This window comes from Cololabis saira, chromosome 19 (genome assembly GCF_033807715.1).
Source record: "Cololabis saira isolate AMF1-May2022 chromosome 19, fColSai1.1, whole genome shotgun sequence".
NCBI classification, from domain to species: Eukaryota; Metazoa; Chordata; class Actinopteri; order Beloniformes; family Belonidae; genus Cololabis; species Cololabis saira.
The window spans coordinates 22,047,426-22,073,144 of NC_084605.1; the positions used below are offsets into that span (position 1 = coordinate 22,047,426).

At 40.6% G+C, this 25,719-nt stretch overlaps 1 protein-coding gene across 11 annotated transcripts in view; it reads right to left on the reverse strand.

Moving 5' to 3' along the window:
* Positions 1–25,719, reverse strand: part of cacna1g (calcium channel, voltage-dependent, T type, alpha 1G subunit) — a 367,678-nt gene that overhangs the window by 145,042 nt on the left and 196,917 nt on the right. For all 11 annotated transcript variants that reach the window (XM_061709003.1, XM_061709001.1, XM_061709005.1 and 8 more), the window contains exon 11: positions 800–951. In XM_061709003.1, coding sequence (XP_061564987.1) covers positions 800–951 — 152 coding nt within the window. The remainder of the gene's footprint in view (positions 1–799; positions 952–25,719) is intronic.

The following is a 25,719-nucleotide window of genomic DNA, read 5'->3' on the forward strand; positions in this document are numbered from 1 at the left end:
TTGGATGGGGGCCAAAAAAACCTGATGGGGACATCCCTAATATTAACTAATATTTCTTTACATATACGGGATGATTGACTGCAGGTCCCAGTAGATTTCCACTGGAAGGGTCCAGAAGTGATCTGCTGTGGCTCCTGGCTCTGTTAGCTGATAGCCATGACTGCAGAGGAGCCACAGAGCTGCCAGCAAACACGTGCAAGAAGACGGCCTATTTTTCAAATTACATTTAGTGGCCGAATCAGAAACCGTTGCTGCATTTAGCTGAGGTCAGTGAGTGTAGATTCACTTGCTTTTGGAGCCATACCCAAGTGGCCAGTCAAGGGAAAGTTATTTTTCTTATTTCTACATTGGGTTCAACAGAAAAATCTTTGTCTTGGGGCATTAAAACGACCAAAGTAATGCGGTTCTCATGTGCAACACCGAACCGCGTAGGAAGGGGTGCCAACCTTTAACCCCACTTGAAGTTTATAACACAGCTGAGGTCTTTGGCAGGCCATCATCCCTTCATGGCTAATATGAACTGAAGCATCTCACATGTCAGTGAGATGGAGCACTGAAACTGCCTCTTTGCAAAAACAAAATATCTTAATTAGAAAAGGTTAGTTATCTACTTAACCAACTCATATCCAGACATCTCAGTATTCATGTCCACAAGGTGTTCCCAGCATAATTATGAAAGCATTTAGATCATAGCCATGAATGGGGACGATGTACTACATGTGTTGAAACATCTTATAGAATTCAAATGTAGATACAGATGATATGTGGATAATTTGGGGACAAAATCAGGAGTCCTTACCTGATAACTACAATTATGCCATCAAAGATGTTGTAGGAGTCCTTGATGTAGCCAAAGGGCCCGTAGACCAAAACCTTTAGTAGCATCTCCAGGGCGAACAGGCTTGTGAAAACAATATTACTGATCTCCAGGGCGTTGGTCAACTCCTCAGGCTGGAGAAAGAGATAGACGCAAAAAGAATGGCTTTTTATAGAGCCTCAATACAAAACCTGGAATTGTTAAAAGGACATATATGTAAAATGAAACTGAACACAGGAGCAGAAATTTCCCCAGACGTGACTACAGTATCCACACTTGCTGTGTCACATGTGCATAAAGAAATCTGCCGATGACTGTCTACACTTTAACCAGGAAAAATCTGTCACGACTCCTTTGTAATAATTACATTCAACATGTATTTCACACCTGGCGGCCACAGCGCTGACATGTTACGTCTGCTCAATGCTCATGGTTCAGACTCAGAGGTTTGGGTTGCCACTCGCACCCTCATCAAACAGCTTATATGTGTGTCTAAGCATTTGAACAATGAGAGGAAACGAGAATGTGCAGACGAGAAACAGAACAGAAGTCTAAGGATAAAAGGTGCGGCACATCCAAATGCGGTAGCCTGTGTAAATCAGACTTCTATAGTGAATATCTGTAATGATCAGCGTGGAGAAAAGAGCCGACGGGAATGCTGTTCTGTGTCTGTGGTCGGCAGCCCCCTAGACAGGCTTCATGAGGCCTTTTATGTCCATGCTATAAACAGTTTACTCAGCTCAAAAGCAGCATCCCCCACACACGCACACGCACACGCACACACGCACACACACACACACACACACACACACACACACACACACACACACACACACACCAACATGTCACATGGAAGGTGTTGAAGGCCTGATATCAGTTCACATGCTCTTCATCATAAATGTGTAGGTGCACACCTGTGCAACAGTGCCAATCTCTATCTTTACAGTCTCAGATTCTCGCTGCGTGTCTATAGTGCTCCTTTAGTCCCAGTAGCAAAAATATCCACAGGCTAAACCAGGAGGTAATGTTATGTAATCTAATGCAAACACAGCGTCTGTCATTAGACCTGTCCTGGTCTGCTGCCAGTAATCTGCACAGACCATAACTGTTTAAACTGGGAGTCCACAACACTTATAAAGATACACAGAGATTAGCACCACTATTGGTGGTGCTGCACGGTGCCGTTCTGTCTCAAGTGTTTAAGCAACAAAGTCAACTGTGAGCCTTGGTTTGAAGCATTAATTGCCACCTGCATGTCAAACAGTTTGCAAGTAAACACTGATTCATGTTAGAAAAAAGAAATAACATAACCCATGATGAAAAAACAAAGAACTATGTAATTCCAGGCAAAATTGTGTCTTTGTTTATCACTTTCAGAGAAAATGTACTATATGCGCTGCCACACTTTTAAGTGCTCAGGAAACAAAGCTCGGATCCTCGTATCAGGAGACTGCAAGAAACCGGCTGTCACAAACGCCTATCCTGACCTTTGAATGTGCTGCATCTGTCTCTCAATCATATTTTCTTTTTGTCTCCCTTGCACAACCAAACCATCTAATTCTTCATAGGCCAACAGTGACAAGTGTTGTAGTTACATTTCTGAGTAGCCATTCGTCCTCTTTCCAGTCATTAACTTCTTGTGCTCTACTAAACTAAGCTAGACTAAGCTTAACACACAGACTTCTTCTGTGTGATTGGAAAGTTTTGGGGTATGCAAACCCATTTACGCCTCATCAGATGAGCTAAGATAACAGATTTCTCCAGGTAGCCTTCCTGCAAGATTGTTAGTTGAATTTGAGAGTATGAATCCTCATTTCAAAGTCCACCATTGAGTAATTATGATGGAGACGTAAAATGAAATATTCTTTTGAATACATGCATTATGCATATCGATGTTTTAATGAGGAATAAATCAGGCCAAACAATGGATGTTAGTCATGTTAAGTTAACTTTTTGGGTTAAGTTGTTAAGACAAGTAAAATATGCGACAATACTGTTGTAGCCAACTGTTGTGGTAGCCATTTTCTAATTTTTCTAATGGTGAAGTTATTAAACTAAGCTAAGTTTGGCTCAAATGGCAATACGTTAAAGATGCTCCCAATAGCCCAACTGCAGAATTATTGAACAAATCTGAGACTAAATCCCCAAATCAAACTCACACCAGAGACCATAAATCCTCTAAAATAACTATTTCTTATGTCGGAGCTATCATTAATCATCATTTGCACAAAAGCAAGCAAGCAATCTTACTCCAGCTCACACCCATGAAAGATGTCCGATGAGGCTGAAGGGTGAGCTAACATAGACTAAATGACCTTATCAGCGACATGCAAGTTAAAACCACATCTCACTTTTCTTTCATTGTACTTACTGAACTGGGTCATTCCCAAAGAGCGCTGAAACAGAACCAGTCACAAGTAACAAACATGATTTGTTCCAGCTTCTCAGAGTTTTAAAAACTAAATATTCACAGCCACTGGTGTTAAATATATTTTTCCCGGAAGAGCTGAATTTAGTTTTAGGCTTGGAAGTAAAGTTTAGAGTTCAGTAACACCGAAGCTTGGAAAAGCTATTGCACCATAACTGATTTCACTTGCTTTGAATAAATTACATCACTTGCCATGATATACACTTTTAACACATCTACATGACTTAAAAAAAAAAGAAAAAAGTTGTGATTACCTTTCAAAGTATGACAGTTATACATTGTTATGTGATCTGCCGTACACGTGCTCAAACGGCTGAATAACATTTAGAAATATAGTTTTCTGTGTTAAAAAAAATGTAATATGCTTTACAGTTGGAAGCACTATGATGAAATGTATCTGCTTTGTTAAAATAGCAGACAAACAGCCTCAAAGAAGAGGCCAACATTGTTATAAAAGAATAAATTGCCTGTCGACAACGGTGCAACAAGCTTGTCTGTTTCATCCTACCTCTTTGTCATTGTCTGTATTTCTGTGTTCACAGACACAGATGAACCTGTTTGATTGATCCTGCTTCTTTATTGAGCCCGTTTTATCCACTCGTACCCCGACGAGTGCACCGAGGCAGCTGGCGGCTAATCGTTCACATGCACAGACCCGTATTGCATTATTAAAGAAAACTTAAAAGGGTAAATGAATACTTAGATGTCTGTGTGAAACACACATTGATGTGCATAGATGCACCAAAAGTGCCCACAGACATGTATCCACTTACATTAATGGCCGTGTGAAATCAGAACACCACAGGCCACACATGAACCCACGCAGTGAGAACAACATATGTACAGCTGTATAATAGATGTGGTTGATAATCCAGAATAAAAAGTACACATTTTATGAGGTGAGACTTGGACTAAATACATCTGGCCTTGAGAATGAGGTCCAAGGCTTTATTTTTCTCAGAGTTTTTCTGCTCTGCTGTTGTTCCAGCCTGTATATTAGACATTCCTTCAGACATCATCCAATATTACTGCAAGAGTGAGAACATAAAAACCTTTCTCACACATAGAGTTGTGGACTGATACACACAGTCCTGTTCAAGAGTTAATGTGCCCTTTTTAAATCCTTCATTTCTTTTGTGTAAAAACATAATGAGAACACCATCTGAGCATAGTGGGTCTGACTACAATATAACTTTGGATGAAAAACATATTTATTTTTTCACTATGCCATTATCAAATAAAAAAAAAGAATCCTAAAACAAAAAGAAACAAACAAAAGAAAACCTTGGTAATACTAAGTATCCCTGTGATCTAACAGCTTGTAGATCCACATTTGGTAGCAATAACTTGAAGCGCTTGTTTACTATATGACTACATCATTCTCTTATCGATGCGGAGGGATTTGAGATATAATTTTGGCTCAATCTTCTTCGTCACATTGTGCAGCTCCTGCCACAGAAATGTCCATTGGGTTGTGGTCTGCACTTTGACCCGGCCACTCCAAAACTTGCACAAATTACCTCACATGAACCTTGAATGCCAGGATACCAACTCCTCTGTGAGTTCGTGGTCAAGTCAATGACCACAACGTGGGCCGGGTCCTGTGGCTGCCAAAAAACACCAAGTCATCATTCCTGCACCACTGTGGTGAACAGCAGATAGGAGGTATTTGTGCTTGAATTCAGTACTTTGTCTTTGCCAAACATGGTGCTGGGCATTAAGACCAAACATCTTCACTTTTGTCCTACCTGACATTAGGCCATTGGTCCAGAAGTCTTGGGCTGTCTCTGAACTCATTCCCTACTCACTATATATATTGGAATAATTCAAGACCACACTGAAGGGAATGATGAATGAAACTACTCAGGAGAATGGATTTCCGGGCACTGCCAGTGTTCATTTCGTAGTGATTTTCATTGTTTTATTGCTGTTGAAACGTAATAAATTACCTTAGGGTGTTGAAGTGATCATCTCTTGTACACCAGTTTTGACACCGAAATGCATTATGGGATATATTGAGCAGAGTATGTAAGGTATAGCAATTTTTCTTACACATTTAGACATCACTACAAAATGGCAAGCAACTAGTGAGTAGGGGGTGATTTTTGACTCAGTTTGGTTGTTTGTTCAGCTACAGTTTTGCAAACCTCAGTAGTACGTCCATGTTATTTTTAGAAGAAACTTTTTTCTGTCATCCCTTTCAAACAGACCGTGCCTGTTCAGTTTTCTCCGAGTTGTGCTGTCATGGGCTTTGGCCTTTAACATGCTCAAAGAGGCCTGTAGAATCTGAGTTACACATTTGTATTTCTTTCTATATTTCTGAGGATTAGACACTGAATTTGGAGCAAGTTTGCCGTGGTGCTGAATTCTGGGTTGATCCAAATGGCTTGGAAATAGTTAATTTCCAAGTTGTAGGAATAGTTACTTCTCTAAGATTATTTCTTATGTCGTTCCCTCTTTGCATGATGGTAACATCTACCAGAGTACAGTAAACGTCTAAAACATCTGCTCTTTTTACATATTTATTAATACATTATATATATATATATGCTTTGCTGACTACCTAAAGGAAAATTTATGCATTTACATGTAGTGCTGTTCATGTGATAAAAATTCTCCTGATTTGCTAATTGCCCCTTTCATTGGCCATTTCCTGGGTAATTATGGGTGCAGGAACATCAAGAGGGAAAGTATGTTTGATGAGGAATTGCATAAATCTCGTTAGCACTAATTTAATGCCACCTAATCTGATGTGATTGGTCAAAAGAGGATGCTCCTCCCAGTAGTGGCATGTCTGGTTTATGTTTGCACTTTTGTGTTGTTTTATTTAAATGCTTGTTTTAAATCATGCAACAGATGGAGAAAATTTAAAACATGAAATGAATAACTCTACAATCATTTAATTATTCTACCAGCATCTTAACATTATTTAATAAAAGGCAAAATAATAATGATAAAGATGGATTTTTTTGAGTGCAGCTGCCAAGGAGAGGTATAACAGTTAAAAGCCTATACAGGGACTGCATTTACCACCTACCAAGCACTTTGGTCTGTGGTTGCTCTTCAGTGATTTATAAAAAAAACAACATTGTCTTGACTTAGCTGCGAAGAATGAAATTTACTTTTGAAATGTTAAATGGACAGGCCCCCCCTAAGGACCATGTTTTCTCTGCCTTTGTCACCTGTAAAGTTTCGAAAGTACCAAAATCTGTGTATGAGCACCTCTGAAGTCAGTTGAAAAATGGCCAAAACTCAAGATTTTTGAATGTAAATGCCAAAGGTATGACTGGCAGTGAGCCTTCCGTTGGGTTTGAGGGGAATCCCGTTGGGACACAGTTGTTATGCCGTAGTTTATGAGTAATCAATGGAGGGATGCAGCAGAAGAACCTGCATCTGGGAAACACATGCTGGCAGAAGTGATTCGATTATTCCTAATCACTGAGGAGTGTCAAGACAGGCTCAGTTTGATAGGATAACTGTTTTCTGAATGTTGTGCATGGTGTTCACTACATTAGAAGTGGAAATGCATGAATAGTTGGTGTATAGTAAGGTTCTCACTTTGTCTATGCAAGTCAGCAGCTAGGCTAGAAGCCGGGCTTTGGTGAATATACTTGGGGAAGATAACTAAGTACCATGTGAACTAACTGGAACACTGCTGTGAATTCGCTCAAGGTTCACCTCTTCTTGCTTCTTAATCAGCCCTGTAATGGAGTGGTGACGTGTCCAAGATGTAGGGAGTCCAAGTGACCACTGTAACTCTGAATGGAATGAAGCAGGTATAGAACATTTTGTAGCAATAAGCAAAGAGACCCAGACCTCTGTCTCCATAGCCACCTCCAACAGCTCTTCTGGGGGAGTACCGAAGCATTCCCAGGCCAACCAAGAGAGATAATCTCCCCAGTCTTGGGTCTACACTAGAGCCTATGCTTGGTCGGACACACGGGAAACACCTCCCCAGGGGCCTCATGTACAAAACGTGCGGCGCACAAAAAACGTGCATACGCCACTTTCTACGCTCACGGTCGGATGTTCAAAGAGTGATTTGAACATGGAAAGTTGCGGTCTTTCACGCACAAATCATGTCTGGCGTACGCACCTTTCTGAGGCTTTGTCCGTTGGCGACACTCACTGGTGATGCAGTGAAGTGCAGAATATAAGGAAACGTGATGTCAACAATAAGTTCTGGACCACACGTGAAGGACACGACAGTCCCGACATTACCAGATAAGTTACACACGAGTGGAGCTGCAACAATCTCACAATCAACCACATGATCTGAACATACAACTAAAGGCAGGAGCTCAAAGATGGAACCCGCAAATCCCAACGGCAGCCTTGGCTCCGTTAGAGGAACCTGCTGATGCATGAGATCACACTTATCTGCTGGTCCAGGACTAAGACTGGACCATCAGCTGGTTTAGGTACCGAGAGGATCCTTCTGGATCTCTGCCCTGAACTGGACCAGCTGCTCCGGTTCAGACCAACATGATGCTTTCAGCTGGAGCTGCTGAATGGGTCGGACATCTCTGTCACCATGACGACCTTATGGGACGACTACTCGAGATAAAAGCCAGGGGCCGGATTCACCAATATGTTCTTAAGAACGATCTTAAGAAATGTCTTAAGATCTAAAGTTAAGAAGTTCATAAGAAAGTTCTTAAGTGCAATTCCTTAATATTTTCTTAAGAACCGTCTTAAGAACTATCATTTCTTACGAATTTCTTATTTTTCCTACTTAAGAACTTCTTAAAATATGGCTGTATCCGAAATTGCATACTACGTATACTACTACATGCTACATACTGCATCAGTATGTACTGTATACTGCATACTAAATGAACGATTCAGTACGCCGCTCCAGCAGACCGTTCACACAGCAGTAGCAGCCAAGAATCCCAGAATGCATTTCGCACCAAAACGACAGCGGAAGCCGAGAGCTAAAAGCTGTTTTAATTTCCGCTGTAACGCTGTTAATATGCCACTTTATTAAGTTTTAATATTTTTTCAGGTGTAAAAGTAACCGTTAAGATCCCCAACCTGGGCTCAGTTTATCCAAATAACGCCTGTTAAGAAATTTGCTGGGATGTTTTCGGGGATGAGAAGAGCCGCCGGCTCGGAGCAGCAGCAGCTCACGGCCGGAGTACAGATGTGATCGCCTGGTCAACCTACGTCATCGTCCCGGGGAGAAAGTGATCCAATCAACTGACCTGCAGCTCTGTGGAGAATTACCGCTGGCTGAAATACATCATTTAGGAAGATAAATGTTGGTTTAATAGATTAAATCTAACAGTTAATAAATGTATTAAAATGAACATATCAGTCTATTGAATTTCATTTTATTAAGCTACATATGCCGTCACAATTTTAATGTATTAAAATTAACATATCCGTCTATTGAATTTCATATTATTTTATTAAGCTACATATGTTTGGGTTTTTATTTAGTGCACCTCTACGTACTTGTATATACATATACAAAATTATATATATTATTCATTTCATTATTATTAATATTCATTTCATTATATTCAGTCGATGCACCTGAAGCGAGACTTCACTACACCGATGCATCGCTCCACAATATTGCGGGTCTTTGTTTGTGCATGTGCAAATGTGTTGAAAAAGGTGATATTAGAGGCTTACCTTTTCACAGAAGAAATTTTAAGACAGGTCAAGGTTGTCTTAAAGTTAAGAAAAAAGTCAAGAACAAATTTGAGAACTTCTATTTCAAGAATACCATTTATTCTTAAGTTTTTTCTTAAGAAGAAACTTAAGAAGAAAGTTGAGAAAATACTTAAGAACTTTTTTCAAGAATATGACTTCTTCTCTTTTATCTTCTTAAGACTGAACTTAAGAAAAAAATTACACTTAAGAAGATTTTTTTTCTTAAGAATGTTTTGTGAATCCGGCTCCAGATCCTTAACATCCCATAACTGTGTCTGGACAGAAAAACATTAAAAATACATTTTGCAGCGAAGAACTGGTTCTGTAAAGTTGTCTTTTAAAATAAAACTAACATGTCACAGAAAGATTGGTTGGTACGAACTGATGTGATTCAGCAATGATGAAAGAAGTTTTTATTGAATGTTTAGGCAACTTTCAGAGTCTGATATCGAGTCGGCTGCAGGTGCTGCAGGATCCAGAAAGTGTTTCTCCGGTGATGGACCGAGACCCAGACCGGTCTCTCCTCCTGCGGATGCAACACTCCGAGTTACAGCAACTTTGTTCTTTATTTCTCACGTTTGCAGCTCGATAATCCCGTAGGCACAATTTTCTTTATTTCTGCAGCAGAGGAATCAGATCGTGATGCTTCATGTTTTAAATATAAATATATATTGTTCACATTGTTATACTTATGAGAGAGGTGATCGCAGACATCCACAATGTGTATGATTAAATAAACATGAACATTGGTCTTAATCCGTCAGTATATAATACGTGTGACAAGAAAGCAGAACGAGGAGCCGTTTTTCATCCACCAACTTAAGTTCTGGTGTTGGTTCTTAAAATACAAACAAGAAAAGCAGTGTAATGATGCACTAACGCTGCCCATAAACATTCACAAACCCTTACAATCATAATAAAACCAAAACTCTTCACGGAACGCAACACAAAGCAAAGAACAGCATTACCCATAATGCAGTGCAGCTTAAATCGGAAGAAATGCCCCCAAATAAATATTTTTTTCCAGGCCTCAACTTTTGACAGGAGTGTCTCCAGCTCACAGCAGATTTGTTTTTAAATTTGTTTTACTTGTTTTTGCAAGTTCCTTGTTAAGATGAGCGTTTTTTAATGGATAATTATCCTCATTATCATATTCAAATATATCTACTTGAGGGAGGAGACAGGGCGGAGTGCAAATCCACGTTGATTGTGATGTTCAAAGAAACCTGCGTGGATTTGGGCGTACGCACAGTTTTGAGAATCTGAAATCTTTTTTGCCTACGCAAGACTTCCACGCACGGATTCACGTTGAAATCCACTCACTCTTTGTACATGAGAACCCAGGTGTCCAGGAGGCATCCTAACCAGATTAGGGAACCACCAACTAGCTCCCCACTTGAGGCTACATATCACTCCAATCATTCAGAGGGCATTCAATTCTTCTCTGACAATCACAATCTCAGATTTGGAAACGCTGATTCTCATCCCTGCTGTGTGAACAGCTTCAGTGAGAGCTGAAGATCGCAGCTCAATGACGCTAAGAGGGCTACACAAATCGGCAAAAAGCAGAGATGTAATCCTGAGGCGACTAAAACTCTGCCCATGAAAATTATGAGAAGAATCAGTGACAAAGGACAGTCCCGATGGAGCTGTGGCCACTCAGAGCGTATCCACGTACTCTCTTCAATGCAAAAATGACTTTGTTCAACTCTATATAACATATAAATACAGTAGTTACTAGTCAACATATTATATTTTACAGGACACTTTCACAAGACTCTCGTCATTAAAAGTGGATCCTGCATTTGTAGAATGTACTAGAATGTGTGTTTTATTGGACTAAATACTTGATGTGAAAGTGTCTGTTCACCGTATTAAAAACCAAACAAATAGGTCTGAATAAATACATTAATTGTACACTAACATAACTTAGAAATAAGTGGGAAATACTTAGATAGGTGGTTAAATCTAATGTTAAGCTTGTGATTTTGCATGACACAATAGTAAACAGTGTGATAAGGAGACTTGTCTCAATGTTACCATAGTAACATGGACCATATATCTTTACTTTCAATGAGCTCTGTTTTGGTCAACAATTTTTGTGTTAATCAATCTTTCTAGCACAAACCTGTCATTAGATTTAATACGCACTCTGACAGTCTTCGCTAAGGTAGGAATATTCCAAGAAAGGAAAAACAAAAATGGGTAAAAAAAAAAAAAAAGTTGAAACCAGAGTTTAGAGAGACGAAGGGGATGAAATGGCAGATTGAGTGCAGAAGCTAGAAAAGAAAACTCCCAAAGTACATTCAGCATAATATTGACATTTCACTGAACCAAGAAATAGCTGAATCCATCATTTGATCACATCATTGATTCCCCCTTTTTGATTTCATGGCCTTCAGGCCTGGAAAAGCCCTCCCTCCATGAAGCAGGATTAAGAATTGTTGTTTTGGCTTCTGTGTCTTACCGTGGTACAAATTAGAAAAACACTTCTCTGAGCCCACACTTGGAGTGAAGCCAGTGTCTTCAGATGCCAATTTTCCTCAGCAGAGCGGGATCAAAGCTGGATAAATATTGTCTCTGGCTTAAGCTGGAAGCTCCGTAGAAGGGCTTTTCCATTGTCTCTCCTACTTCTAGTAGGGACGGAGTGAATATGCATTGCATAGGAATGGACAGTCCACCAAGGAAATGAAGAATAACTCAATTGTTTTAAAATCATGGTACTTAGAATGACTTAACCTGATTCTGCTTATTCATTTAGATACAAGGGTGATTTTATTTCAAAAGGGAGTAGGACAAACTGATCAGAAGACACGCCCTGAATCAAACCTCATTAACCTCAAGCACCAGATGGTTCTGTAAAAAAGACCATCTGGTGCGTCACGTTAATGAGGTTTGATCCTTCTCTTGAAAGTACTTGGAAAATGGCAGGCTATTTAAAAAAAACAAAAACTTAACTATGCAATGGATGAAGCATCTGTGTATCAAAGACGCAAGTGGACCTCACCCAATCACACAAATTGCTACTGAATCACTTTTTTCCCATCGAGATGCGACATAACATCACTTTTCTGCACAAGCTGATTCCCTTGGTCACGATGAAGCAGGAACAGCAAGAAGAGTTTTTGCTTCACGTAACTTATCAAGAGCCGTTGAAGTGATCCTAAACGTTTTGCATCCACCGCTCTTTCATGAAATCGTTGACAATGACCTCCTAGAAATCTCTGACATGTCCAACTCCATGCATGAGGGACTTCCTTTACAACAATTCATAGCAAACATCTTTAATAAGTATATGATGGTGAGAGTGGTTGTATAAATAGAAAGTAACCTGCCAAAATAAGATTGTGGACTTCCATCACCATTTGGAAGTACTTTTTGAAAGACTTTCTCACCTAACATTGTGATTGTAACTATGAGTTTTACCAACATTTTGAAATATTTCTCAAGTTTTGCACTCAAACTGTGATAGAAATACAGTCTACTAGTAACTATTGCACCTTCAGACGGCCTGTAAATAAAACGGATATAGAAAAAAGTCTACACACGTTATATCTTTAATGAAATTTACCAGCGAACAGAAATCCTGAGAAAAAATCTAATATTTAATTACTGGGAGTATTTGAAATACGATAAAATAAAATAGCTTAATTGGATAAATCTAAACACCCCTCCCAAATAATACTTTGTGGACATACCTTTTGCCTTTATTACAGCATTGAGTCTGTGTATAAGTCTGTATTAAAGCAGCACAATGTAACTTTCAGCTTTTGTTGAGTTTGGCGGCTCCGTTGGACAAAAGCGGTAGTGCTTTACCGGAAAGAACACTACGTTTCCCATGAGCACCAGCGCGTACTGCCGGAAAGATCCTGATCTCCCGTCGCATGCATTTGTTTTGATAGTGAATGAGAGAAGACGGGACAGACTTTCAAAACTACTTTTCTGTTTTCAGCGGTCGTTTGCAGGATGGATAGCGAAGAGGTAATGTATCTATTTTTGGCTAAACAATATAATATGACGATGTTGAAAAATCACTAAGTTCAACTTGGTTTTATTAGTGAACTCACCCCTGCCCCCCTGTGCTGTTTCAGCGAGATAATGCACCCCAAATTACAAACTCATACGCTCTGGTTTTGTTCTACTGCACCTTTTACCTGTCACATTTTTTTAGAGGGACATAACTTAAGCCATAAATTAGTAGTCCAAAATACTTACTGATAAAATGAAAAAATACTTTATAACCTGTGAATAACTGACCGCCCATTCCTTATATTTTGCAGATCAGCCCTGCACAATTTTACAATTCTCAGGAAAAATACTAGAAATGTTCTATACATTTTCTTTGCATTGCATTCTTTCCTCTAGTGCTGTAATTCTATTCAATTGTATTATTATTTTATAAAGCTTCCTCATTGCGAATTACACAATTTTATGATCACTATTATTATTCTATGTGTCTGTTGTTGATATTGTCAGAAATTTTAGAATTACCAAAACCCAAGACTGTATGTGAAAACATTTTAATTTTGATTCTTATTGAACATTTACATTTGTATCATAACAATTCTGTCTCTTGTTTTATCAGTTATCTGCTGTTCCTGAGAACACATCTACCTCTGCATCATCAGAGTTTGAACCCCCACAAAGACAGAACCGACACGCAGCATTTCGCCAGTTTGTGCTCTGGCAGCATGGGCGCCTCGGTGTGGGCAACAGAGTGGTAATACCAAGCTGCTGTATTTGGAAAATAAGAGGCACCTTTCCAGACCCAATGGGACAGTACACTGGTTTCAGAGTTTGCCGTCTTCTGTAGAATGGAACCTTTATGAGGATTACAGCAAATATTTTTATATTGTTTTTTTTTTGTTCCATTTTTTCCTGTACAGTTGTTTTTGTGTGTTTAAAATAAAGACATTTGTGCAAAACAAGACAGACTTTTATTTACACATCTTTCAGAAAATAGAAAAATTCTTGAACTTTGTCATTTGCATAGTGACAGCAGTTATCCCATACATTATTATAAACAATAAGCAATCTGTTTCACAGTAGCAGTAATGAACAACTGTGGAGGGAGTGTGATGTATGTATAAGTGTAAATAAAGTAGTAGAAAAATAAACTAAAAATTAAAGCTGCAAGCAGCGATGAACGGGCCCTCGCGCATGCAATTTGCACCAATTAAGGTCAACGACTTAAAACTAAGTCCGATGACACCACCCACAACTCTTTATGTCAAACCATTTAAAAGTTAAGGCAGAAAATAGGAACTATCAAATATCGACCAATCAGAAGAGGGGGTAGGGCTAATTCACACCAATTATGGTCAAGGGATTCAAAACCATGTCCGATGACACCACCCACGACTCTCTATGTCAAACCATTCAAAAGTTATAACAGAAAATAGGGACAACCAATGAGAATAAGGGGCGGGGATAATTTTCACCAATTATGGCCAAGGACTCAAAACCGAGTCCGATGACACCACCCACGACTCTCTATGTCAAACCATTCAAAAGTTATAACAGAAAATAGGGACAACCAATCAGAAGAAGGGGCGGGGCTAATTCAGGCCAATGAAGGTCAAGGACTCAATACAGAGTCCGATGACACCACCCACATGTCTTTATCACAACCCGTTCAAAAGTTATGGCAGAGAAAAGTTTTCTAGGGGGCGCTGTTGAGCCATTAGGCCACGCCCATTAATGCAAACCATGAAATATCAAATTGATCACCAGGCCTGGCTTTGCGTGCAAAATTTGGTGACTTTTGGGGAACTATCAAATATGGACCAATCAGATGAAGGGTGGGCGAGCTTTTTGGCGTCTAGCGTCGCCACGGTAACGCTTTTGACTAAGAAAAGTAATTGCGCGTGGTCGCAGGATGGAGACGCACATTTCCGCCTCCTCCGATAAAACTTTTATTTTCTTTGTTTTTTTCGCTGCTTCGGCCATGATAACAGTTCCGCGTTTAGCTCACCACCATCCTGAGCTCTGCGCTCCACGTCCCGCCCAGCTTTCGTCTCGACTACGAATCGGGAAGGAGGGGGAAGTGACGTATGCCGTAAAGCAGTCAAAGCCGTAAGGATTTGTAGTTTTTTAGTGTGGAAGGGTTCCTACCATGCACCTTGAAGTTACATAGTGCCAGTGAAGGCGATACAGACCCCCTCAGACCATGACAGAGGTGTCATTAAACCTGTTGTAAGTTGATGTACCATCACAATGACTCTGGAAATATTATATTAAGGTTGAAAAGTTACATAGTGCTGCTTTAACAGAAAAAACTTAACGTTCCTGTGTACAGCTCTTTTTTCCCTGCTTTTCGATGGGACTGATGTCTGGGCTCTGACTTGGCCATTCTAGGGCTTTGACTTTCCTTTTTCTGAAATCATCTCTTGATTGATTTTGATTGATTTGTATCATTGTGAAGCTGGAATGTGGAATTCCTCTTTATTTTCAGATTTTTGACATAAAACAGGAGGTTTGGTGCTATTTTGTCGCATATATCTTTTGGTAATTATTCAGATGGGCTTGTGTACTCTTTTTGCCAGAAACAGCCACCCTACTCTACAGCCCATAATTGTTCAGAATACTAGAGACAATAGTCACATTGTAAGGAGTGATCAGTACCTGCTTTTGGCCTCTCAGTAGCCTCCATGATCAATTTTCTTCTCTTCTCCTCATTAACTTTGCAGGGTTGGCCGGATTTTCTCCATATCAGTGCCAAATCTTCCCGACTTATTGATGACAGTTTTGACTGTACCCCAAGGAATATGTCTTCAATATGCTTCTAAAGGTTGGTACTTTTCAAGATTTAGATCATGTAGTGTCTTTGTCCCTCATGGTTCTCAGCAGAATGCAGTCAGGTAAAAAAATTACAACTACAGGTGACTTTTATCGGGTTGTAATTAAAATCACGTTGATGGTTGGTGTACGCCATTTAACAATAGGCCTAACTTATTACAGTTAAAGGTCCTATTTGTATAAGGTGTTAAGACCTATTCAATCAGTTCTTTTTTTTCAATAATATTCCCAGTTATTAAATATGTACCTTTTTTTCTTTGTTCTTTTGTTTGTTGGAGTATCATATTAAAGATGTAACAAGTCTGACATTTATATTGTTGACATTTCCATCTTTGAAATTAAAAAAAAAACGCAATTTAGTAAGGGTTTGTAGACTTTTTATATCCACTCTATGTTTATACAGTAGAAATGGCTTCGGTTCACTGCTCTGGTGTAAATTTATCTTGTCATATTAAAAGAACAGCTTCGTAAAATGAAATACACCTGACTAGACCTGCAATGCATGAGCCTCCACATTGAGAACCAATTTCAAGCGGTGTCCTTCAAAAAGTGAAGCCACAAGATCAAACATGCGCATTTCCTACGCATACACAGATCCCCTTCACCATTTTGTCATACGTTCAAATACCAGCTATTTGTACTTATTTCATTTTCACGGTAACTGCTTTCAAGGTTAATACGGTTCAAAAGCGGCCTGTGGGAAATGGAGACCAAGTGACCCAAAAGTGACTTCAAATCACTTTATGCTTATGTAACTACATGAGTCAATATCCATGTCTGAGCTAAAACGCTTCCACTATAACAACACCAAACTCCCCAAGAGGAACTGTGCATTTTACTCCACTTTATCCTTTGGGGCTTCCTCCTGCTTTTGGCATCAGCGCAACTCCTTGAGGAAGTGTGGAGACTGACAGGAATGCTGCAGAGAGAGGAAGCGTGAAAAGTGTGATGGCCAGAAAGACTTGGGGAAGTTCCTTATGTAAAGAGGTTGACATTCCCATGTAAATAGACTATGGGCTGTGTCACATAGTTGGCAGACATGCAACTATTCCATCAGCTCGGCCATATACGGTAATGCTCTTAAACTGCTCAGAGAGATAAAGCAGAGACCCTCTTCGTAGTACAACCCATCTGCCTCCACTCCTCTCCCAATCAACCCATTAATTCATCCAGATTGACGTCTTTAGAGTTCCCTCATCCATGTCTGATGCTGTTTTATGACTCCATCTCGGCATCGTACACACATTTATATTCGCTAAACTTGCCAGCCTTGAAACAAGTATTTGAGCATCACTTTGCATCTATGAGATGGGAAGCAGACATGATGGTTCTGGTATATGTCGAGGTGTTGTACAGAGGCATTCACACTACTTCCTTTTGTATTTCAGAGGTCAACCTGCAGTGGTGCATCATTATCATGTATGTGTCTGAGGCTGTGAGTAGGCTACAGTACAGACTCAAGTCAGTACTCATTATTCTCAGAGCTGCATTTAAAGCTGCTCCAATATGTCACAGCCTAAACTGTTACATCTGCTCTTTAATCACCATAATGAGTAAACATTCTGCAGAGAGAAGTGAAATTAGGGTGGATCTTAATTTCATTTGCACAGGAGTAGGCGGCTGATGCCAAACCCACTTCTGCTAATATTATTTTGAAGCGACGTGCCAACAAAAAATGACAGGAAGAGTCGACAAATTTAAAAGCAGCACAAAGGAGTTTTTTATGGTAAAATATCAGTTTCATCATCATTTGAGGGGAAATTTGATTACTCCGAAGAAGATCTATCATGTCACTGCTGTCAGTGAACGGAACTTTGGACTCTCACCCTGCTCATCATTTAGGAAAATGACAAGGGGCTATGTCACACACCAACAAAAAAAAAAAGGGACAAAAGATGGGTGAACGCGAGGAAACAAATGTTGATGGGACACATCCAACAATATGCACATGTGAGACCGGATGAGAGGGGTGGACATGCACGCGAGACCTTACAAGTGTGCTGCAAATTTAATTTAGAAACCTCTTTTGTCCCACAATGTAGAAATCGCAGACTCTGCTTTACACTCATCTCAAGTTAGACTAGGAGCAGTGGGCTGCCATTTTTACAGTGCCCGGGAAGCAGTTAGGGTTAGGGGCCTTGCTTAGGGGCCCAAAGTGGTTCCCTGAACCGGGGTCCTGCAGACCCAAGCCCACTTGTGTGGCCTATACGCTACCACCCCCCGCGAGCATTAATGAGACGTGTAGCAAATCTGCATGGGGCTGAAAAGAAGGGACATACATGCGCTAGGCTAGACAAGTGCAGAGCGAGACCAAACCAGTAATTAATGCACGTGAGACCAGCTGAGGGAGTGTAACTGAAGTGCACAACCAGCTTCTTTTGACAAGGCGACATAATGCTGTCAGGCTGAAACATGTGAGAGCATCTGTGTCAGCATTCAGTTTAAGATCTGGACTTTGACCAGGCTTTTCCAAGACGAGGTTATTATCAGACAAAGGATGCTTTCTCCTTGTAACCCTTCAATGCAAGCCTTGTTTTTTCTTCCTTCTTCTAATTGTGCTTTCATGGACTTTCAACATGCTGAGTAAGTCCTGTAGGATCTGAGATGCATCTATTAGTTTTTTTTTATTCTATGACTCAGAGCAGTACACTTGCTAGGATGTCAACTTCTAGGAAGATTGGCCACTGTCTGGAAGTCTTCAACTTGTGGATAATCGCTCTCTAATCTTTCTGGAAATATTATCAAAACACAGCCACATTGATGTGCAGAATGTATTTTTAAGACTATTGTTTATTTGGCCCCCTTTCTTGGCATTGTGTTAACACTTGTATGCCCCAGATCAGCAATCTGCCAAAACATCTGCTTTTCAAGAGGTGTGCACATTTGCTGATGACCAACCGAGAGGAAATTAAAGTCAAATTAATCTAAATCTAAATGAGTATTTTAAATATTCCTCTGAAAGAAGACAAGCAAGGGGTGCGAGACTGTCTGTAAGACAAGTATTTGGATTCACTTTATACGGTTTTTATGTTCCTCATGTTTGCCTTTTTGTTTGCCCAAGAAAGCTTCAACAAAAGCTTTGACTTATCCTGCGTTCACACTGAAAGCGTCACGGGAGTCATAGGCGTCTGGCTGCCATTCATTGTCTATGAAAAACGGGCGTCGAGAGGCGGCGGGGGCGGCGGGACCGGCGGGAGCGGCAGGAGCGTCGGGCGGCGGGCGCGGCGCGTCAATTTGAAAGTTGAAAAATCTGAACTTTATGCAAATGAGCAGCGGCGACGCCGAGGCGTCGTCCAATCACACACCGGGATTCCCGAAGCGAGAACTCTCAATGCAGATTGTACTTTCATGTAGACACAAACGTACACTCATTCACATGCGTACAGGAGCAGAGCTGTGCACTAACAAACTTATTTTATCAGGAATTAATATATTTCATCCAGCAAAATGACATTTTGCTGGTTTGACTGCCATTTTACCTGAACTGATCACGTGAAACACGTATCTGATGGGTGAGGAGCTGGATGGTCCCAACGATTTTATTTGCTACATTGATCCAACGAAAAATAATTAAAACCCGTGCTTATTAATCACAAAACTCAGGTTAAACATCATGACTAAATCCGCTCCGACCCGGTGTGTAGTGATCAGCGCAGACAGACTGCAGCTTCGCCTGAATTATGGTTCTGCGTTAAATCGACTGCGTAGCTGACGGCGTAGGGACGCGGTGCGGTGTGCGTCTCCGCGTATCTTACGCCGTAGGTTCTGCGTTGGTGTGACGCGGAACCATAAATCATCCACCGGGCGCAAGTGCTCGCTGGGTTGATGTTGATCCGCGGACCAAACTTGTTAAAGGAGCATCAAACTCACTCTTATCTACGCGGAAATAACGCTAAAATATAAAGAAGGCGTCCCAAAGTGAGATCTATGGTGAAATATGAAAATTAAGATGTGTAGTTATATGTGTAGGGCAGGCTGTTCCCACTGTTCCCTTCAGTTCTGCAGCGCAGCTTGAAACCACGCCCACCGCCGCCCCGCTGCAGGCACTGATGCTTTCAGTGTGAATGCACCAAGCGGCGAGATGCTGGCGTCGGGACGCCCGTGACTCTTTCAGTGTGAACGAGGGGTTACACTCAGCAGATAACATAATGGGAGGCTTTATGTCTGTCTCTCAGAGGCTTTATGGCTATTACAAAATCTATGATACATTAACTTTTCATAGGACACAAGTCAGGTCAGTAATAAAGGCATTACATAATAAATGAATGTTAATGTTGGAACAATGAGTAACCTCTCTAGAAACTCAACAATAAAATGCATTTGCTGTATCTATTCGAACCAGAGTTCACAGACAAGAGGCTGAACACTCAACAGAGCAGTGAGTGCAGGAACACCAGTTATTTGTCTCTGTAGCACCATTTCTACTCACAGATTCTCAGCCACCATTTGATTTTCCCCTCAATCTAATAAATACTGCCAGCCACTGATAGTACTTAAGATTGTCGGTCTCAATGAGGTCTCAATCCTTCATCACACTGAGTTTCGAGGAAGTCAGTCCCACAGATGTAAACAAAATGATGGTTAACCAAGGTAGCAGAGAAGGTTTGGCCCAAAATTGGCCTGCTGAGTTGTCTTTGTCCTTCAGTACATGTGGCTTTGTGTGACGGCACTGCGTCAAGGAAAGTGGAGCTGACTAAATCCAGACCCATATCCATCAAACGTGGCTCAATTCTTTTTCTTTAGGCCTTTGGTTTTTGGCCTAGTCTGTGAAGTTTGGACTTGATCCCAGCCCACTCCAGAAGCCACAACACACAAAGGATGTTTTGCTAACCTTCCAGTACCGGACACTTCAGGACACCCTCAGATGTTCTTCGTCCACGCTTGGTCAAAGTTTTTCAGGATCAACAATGGAGACCTGGTGATTATTAGGCGGATGCTTATGAGCCAACCATCAACCAGTGCAAATTTGTGTTAATTTACTAGCTTAACACCTGTCATAGGACAACTGGTGATGAGAGTCATGAAGTCGATGCTTGGGTACATGTTAGTCCGATAAATGGTCATGCAACTTTTTAACGTGTTTACCATATAAAGTTTCCATCTGTTTTTACAAACCACCAACATTTTACTAAGATAATTGTTTACTTTATGGACTGAGATTCACTATATCCACACAATGAAAACATGTATTCATTATTGAGGCCCCGAGCACTTACCAAGTCACCAAATTTTGCACGCAAGTCAGGCCTGGTGATGAATTTGATATTTCATGGTTTGCATTAATGGGCGTGGCCTAATGGCTCAACAGCTCCCCCTAGAAAACTTTTCTCTGCTATAACCTTTGAACGCGTTGTGATAAAGACATGTGGGTGGTGTCATCGGACTCTGTATTGAGTCCTTGACCTTCATTGGCCTGAATTAGCCCCGCCCCTTCTTCTGATTGGTTGTCCCTATTTTCTGCTATAACTTTTGAAGGGTTATAGAGAGTCGTGGGTGGTGTCATCGGACTCAGTTTTGAGTCACAATAATTGGTGCAAATTGCACGCACAAGGGCCTGTTCATCGCTGCTTGCAGCTTTAATTTAGATTGTGTTTGTTCTTGAAATGTGCAAGTAATATGGTGTCATGTTCAGCTAAATAAATCATAACAAAAAAAAGTAAAATTTTATTTGATAAATGGTGAAGCAGTGAGGTACTAAACACAGTGGATAAAAATATGCTGCCCTTACTGTCCTGCCAGTGGCATGAGAGTACAAAACTTCAGGATAAAACTTGGCAGAAGGGTGTAAAGAAACTGAAACCCGGTTTCTCCCTGTTCCTCCATATGTGCAGCGTTACAGGAGCTTAGTGATCTTTGCATCTACTCAATGTCGATTTGGCTCGCAATCAATAAAGTGTCTCACTAAAGTTTCTAGCAGCCTGTCTGGAGACTGGATGTATCCATGTATCCCTGACAAATAAAGAATACTCCAGAAAGAAGAGAGCAAGATGAAGGGAAATAGGGAAAAAAGAAGAATATAATGCTGAAAGGATGAAGGAAAGGTGAAGATGAAAGATGTTGGGTTAATAAAAAAGACATCAAAGTGAAATAAAACTCTAAATCAGAAATAAGTTGGGACAAAAAACAAGCTGTACCTCTTACTTTGACTTTAATCTCTTTGCATAAAATATAAACCAAAGATGTTTCCTGTCTTTTTGCCCGTCAACTTTGTTTAACTTGTTAATATACACACATTTTTGAATTCTAAACCTGCAACACATTCCAAAACAAAGTTTTTATTGCTTTGTAATGTTGCCATTCTGTCTCCCCATCCCTAAAAAGATGTTCCAGCATTGAAAATACCAGGTCATTAAGAGTTTCAGATCAAGATGTGCAACAGTATGAGGTCAGCATTCTTGCCTTTTACTTCTCTAGATTCCCCACACATTCTCTGATGAGTGCAGGTCAGGACTGCAGGCAGTTCAGTCCAGTAGTCCTTTTTTTCCTCAACCATTGTCTTGCTGAAATATGCAAAGACTTCTCTTGGAAAGATGTGGACTTTAGGCAGCATATGTGGGCGGGGGGCAACTGTCCTGCATGCATTAGTTGTTTGTCTGCTCCAAGACACCTGATTCAGATGAATGAGTCAATAATGGACCTCTGCCCGACTTTGATGTAAAGTTGCTTTCGTCAACGAAAATTATGATTAAATATCGTCGTCAACGAACCTTTATCACGTGAGGAAAACGAGACGACATGCAACGAAAATAATGGTTGTGTGACGATAACGATAATTAAATATATAATGCAATATCGTAGATGAAAAAAAAAATATATGTTGTCAACTCAAATTAGAGCATCTTCTGTATCTGGAATTAATGTATTCTGGAGTCTATAAGGTAACAATAATATAATTAAAGCTGCAAGCAGCGATGAACGGGCCCTCGCGCATGCAATTTTCACCAATAAAAGTCAAGGACTCAAAACCATGTACGATGACACCACCCACGAGTCTTTATGTCAACCCGTTCAAAAGTTATGGCAGAGAATAGGGAGGGACTATCAAATATTGACCAAACAGAAGAAGGGGCGGGGCTAATTTGCACCAATTATGTTCAAGGACTCAAAACTGAGTCCGATGACGCCACCCACGACTCTTTATATCAAACCATTCAAAAGTTATGGCAGAATGTAGGAACTATCAAATATGGACCAATCAGATGAACGGGGGGCACGCTTTTTGGCGTCTATCGTCGACACAATAACGTTTTTGACTGAGAAAAGTAATGCGCATCGTCGCAGGATCGAGATGCACATTTTCATGTATAACACACCTGGGTGAACGTTACAGTTCGGGCCGCATTAACTGCCGAAGGAATGGCATAAATTTCGCCAAAATTACACGATTAATTCAAAATGGCCGACTTCCTGTTCGGTTTCGGCCATGGCGCCAAGAGACTTTTCTTTAAGTTGCCACATAATACAGGTGTGTACCGATTTTCGTGCATGTACGTCAAACCGTATTGTGGGGCTTGAGGCACAAAGTTTTCTAGGGGGCGCTGTTGAGCCATTAGGCCACGCCCATTAATGCAAACCATTAACTATCAGATTTTTCACCAGGCCTGGCTTGCGTGCAAAATTTGGTGACTTTTGGGGCACGTTTAGCGGGGCAAAAAGTAGTGTCCGACCGATCAGCTTTTTTTTCGATTATTTCGATCACCGATTAGGGGGAAATCAAAAAGACCGATAGCCGATATCAGCCGATACGATTATTACCCTTTTTTACCTTTTTGGGAGAAAACAAATTTCAATACAAGAATTCATTTAAATGAATGGTGAGCAATGTATTGCTTTAACTAGAACATTCTTAATACAAAAAGAAAATGCAGTATTTCAGTAAATGATCACATTAGATGCAACCCCCCCCCCCATCCCTCTTCTTTACACCAGCATTCCTCAATAATGATAAATAAAAACAAAGCTGCATGGGAGAACTTAAATAAGAGGAATCTTCATACTGTAACTCAAACTGTGTAAAGTGTAAACAATAAGTCAAAGAACACCACAAGTCAAACCCTCAGGTTCATAATATTATTGTGTATTTATTTATTGTGGAGTAAATGTCCAAAAATGCATGTTCTGGTCCTGGTTTTACCAGGTTTTACCAGGATGAGCTGCTCTGAACAGCAGGGGCCCCTTAGAGCACCTTTATATTAAATTGTAGGTGCAGGGACTGCAATGTTTCATCCTCTCCTCCTTTACTTTGCATCACTTTCATTTATTGTTAGAAATATGACGCCATGTCGTCTTGTTTGACTTTGTTTTGATGATAGTGAATGATTTCATGTGGCCACATTTAAGCAACACTAGGTGACGTTTCTCAGCTCTGGAAGAGAAAAGCCTGAATTATGGTTCCGAGTTAAATCGACGCAGTACCTACGCCGTACCATACGGCGTAGGGTACGCGGCGACACGCGCTTACGCCGTAGCTCTGCGTTGGTGTAACGCGGAACCATAAATCAGCCTAAATGCTGGGCTGCGCGTGTCGCGCTGAGCGGCTCCGGGAGAAAACATCCCCTCCCGTCTTTACTAAACCGGTTTGCTTTGAAAAGAGTCGCGTAACAACCGCGCGGATGAGCTCATGGCGCAAACAGGCCAAGTTTGGAAAAGTTAAAGCGAGCGGCGGTGCCGGACAGCAGCGCCGACACCAGCAGCTGGTCGGGGGCCAATGATAATGCACACACGACAGCACGTGACTGACATGTGTAACAGGGAGGGTGCGCTTGTTTTATCTCTCAGAGAAGGAGAGACGAGACGAGACGAGAGAGCGAGAAAAGCCTGTAATTTAATGGAAAAAAAAAAAAGTATAATAAAAAAAAAAATTCAGGCGTGGCGGCTATGATTTAGCAGTGGCGGGCCGCCACTGCTAAATCCTCAAAAATGTAAATATAAGATATGCACTTTATGCAGCCGATTTTCTTAAAAAAAAAAAAAAAAAAAAAAAATCGAAATTATTTTTTTTCTATTTTTTTGGGGGGGGGCCGATATCGATTATTAATAAAATTATGAATATCGAATTCGATAATCGGCCACGGCCGATTATCGGTCGCCCACTAGCAAAAAGGCCCTCATTTCGAGAGAAGAAAAACGAGAAAAAAATTCCTACAGATACAATAGGGCCTTCGCACTGTAAGTGCTCGGGTCCTAATAATAAGATAACCTTGTTTGAATCGTAAAATAGGTTTGGCTAAATACAATCTAAAATGAGACTAAAATGTCATCAGTTTTTGTCGACTAAAACTAGACTAAAATGGTCCTGGACAATTTCACACGGAGGCTTCAGGTGAAGCACCGCACATGCACAGTTGATGTACCTGCGACGAGACAGCGCGGAGGAAAGCCCCGCGGGCTGAGTTTTGTTTAAAATTGAATTTCTGTTGCAAATAAAACCTGTCTTCCAATTCATTGCATTTTTAGCCTAGTTATTTTTGTGGTAGAAGTATCGGATCGGTACTCGGTATCGGCGAGTACACCAATTAAAATACTCGTACTCGGTGTGAAAAAAATGGTATCGGGGCATCCCTACTAAAATGCTCAGACTTTTAGTCGACTGAAACTTGACACGACTAAAAGGTGAATGACCGTGACTAAAACTAATAAAAACTAAAATGATAGCTTGACCTAAAGACTAGACTAAAATTGAAACAAGCTGACAGAAACAACACTACTTTGATGGTAAACTTATGGTGACCCAGTCCTTCGAATTAGGTGTGGCTGAGTAGGGAAACACTTAAAACATCCAGACAGTGGCCCCTGAAGGACCTGAACCACCCCATACCACCAGAGTGTGGCGTTGTCTTTGATCTGGAGCTCACTGAGCCAAGTCAATCCACAAAAAGAATAGATTAATCTAACCACAGTCTACATTTCCTCTTTGAGTTGGTCCATTCCAGTTGCCTCCGAGTCCAGAAACGTCAATGCCACATCTAGACAAGGTTAACATGAAGCGTCATTTCGAGATGATTTCGAGATC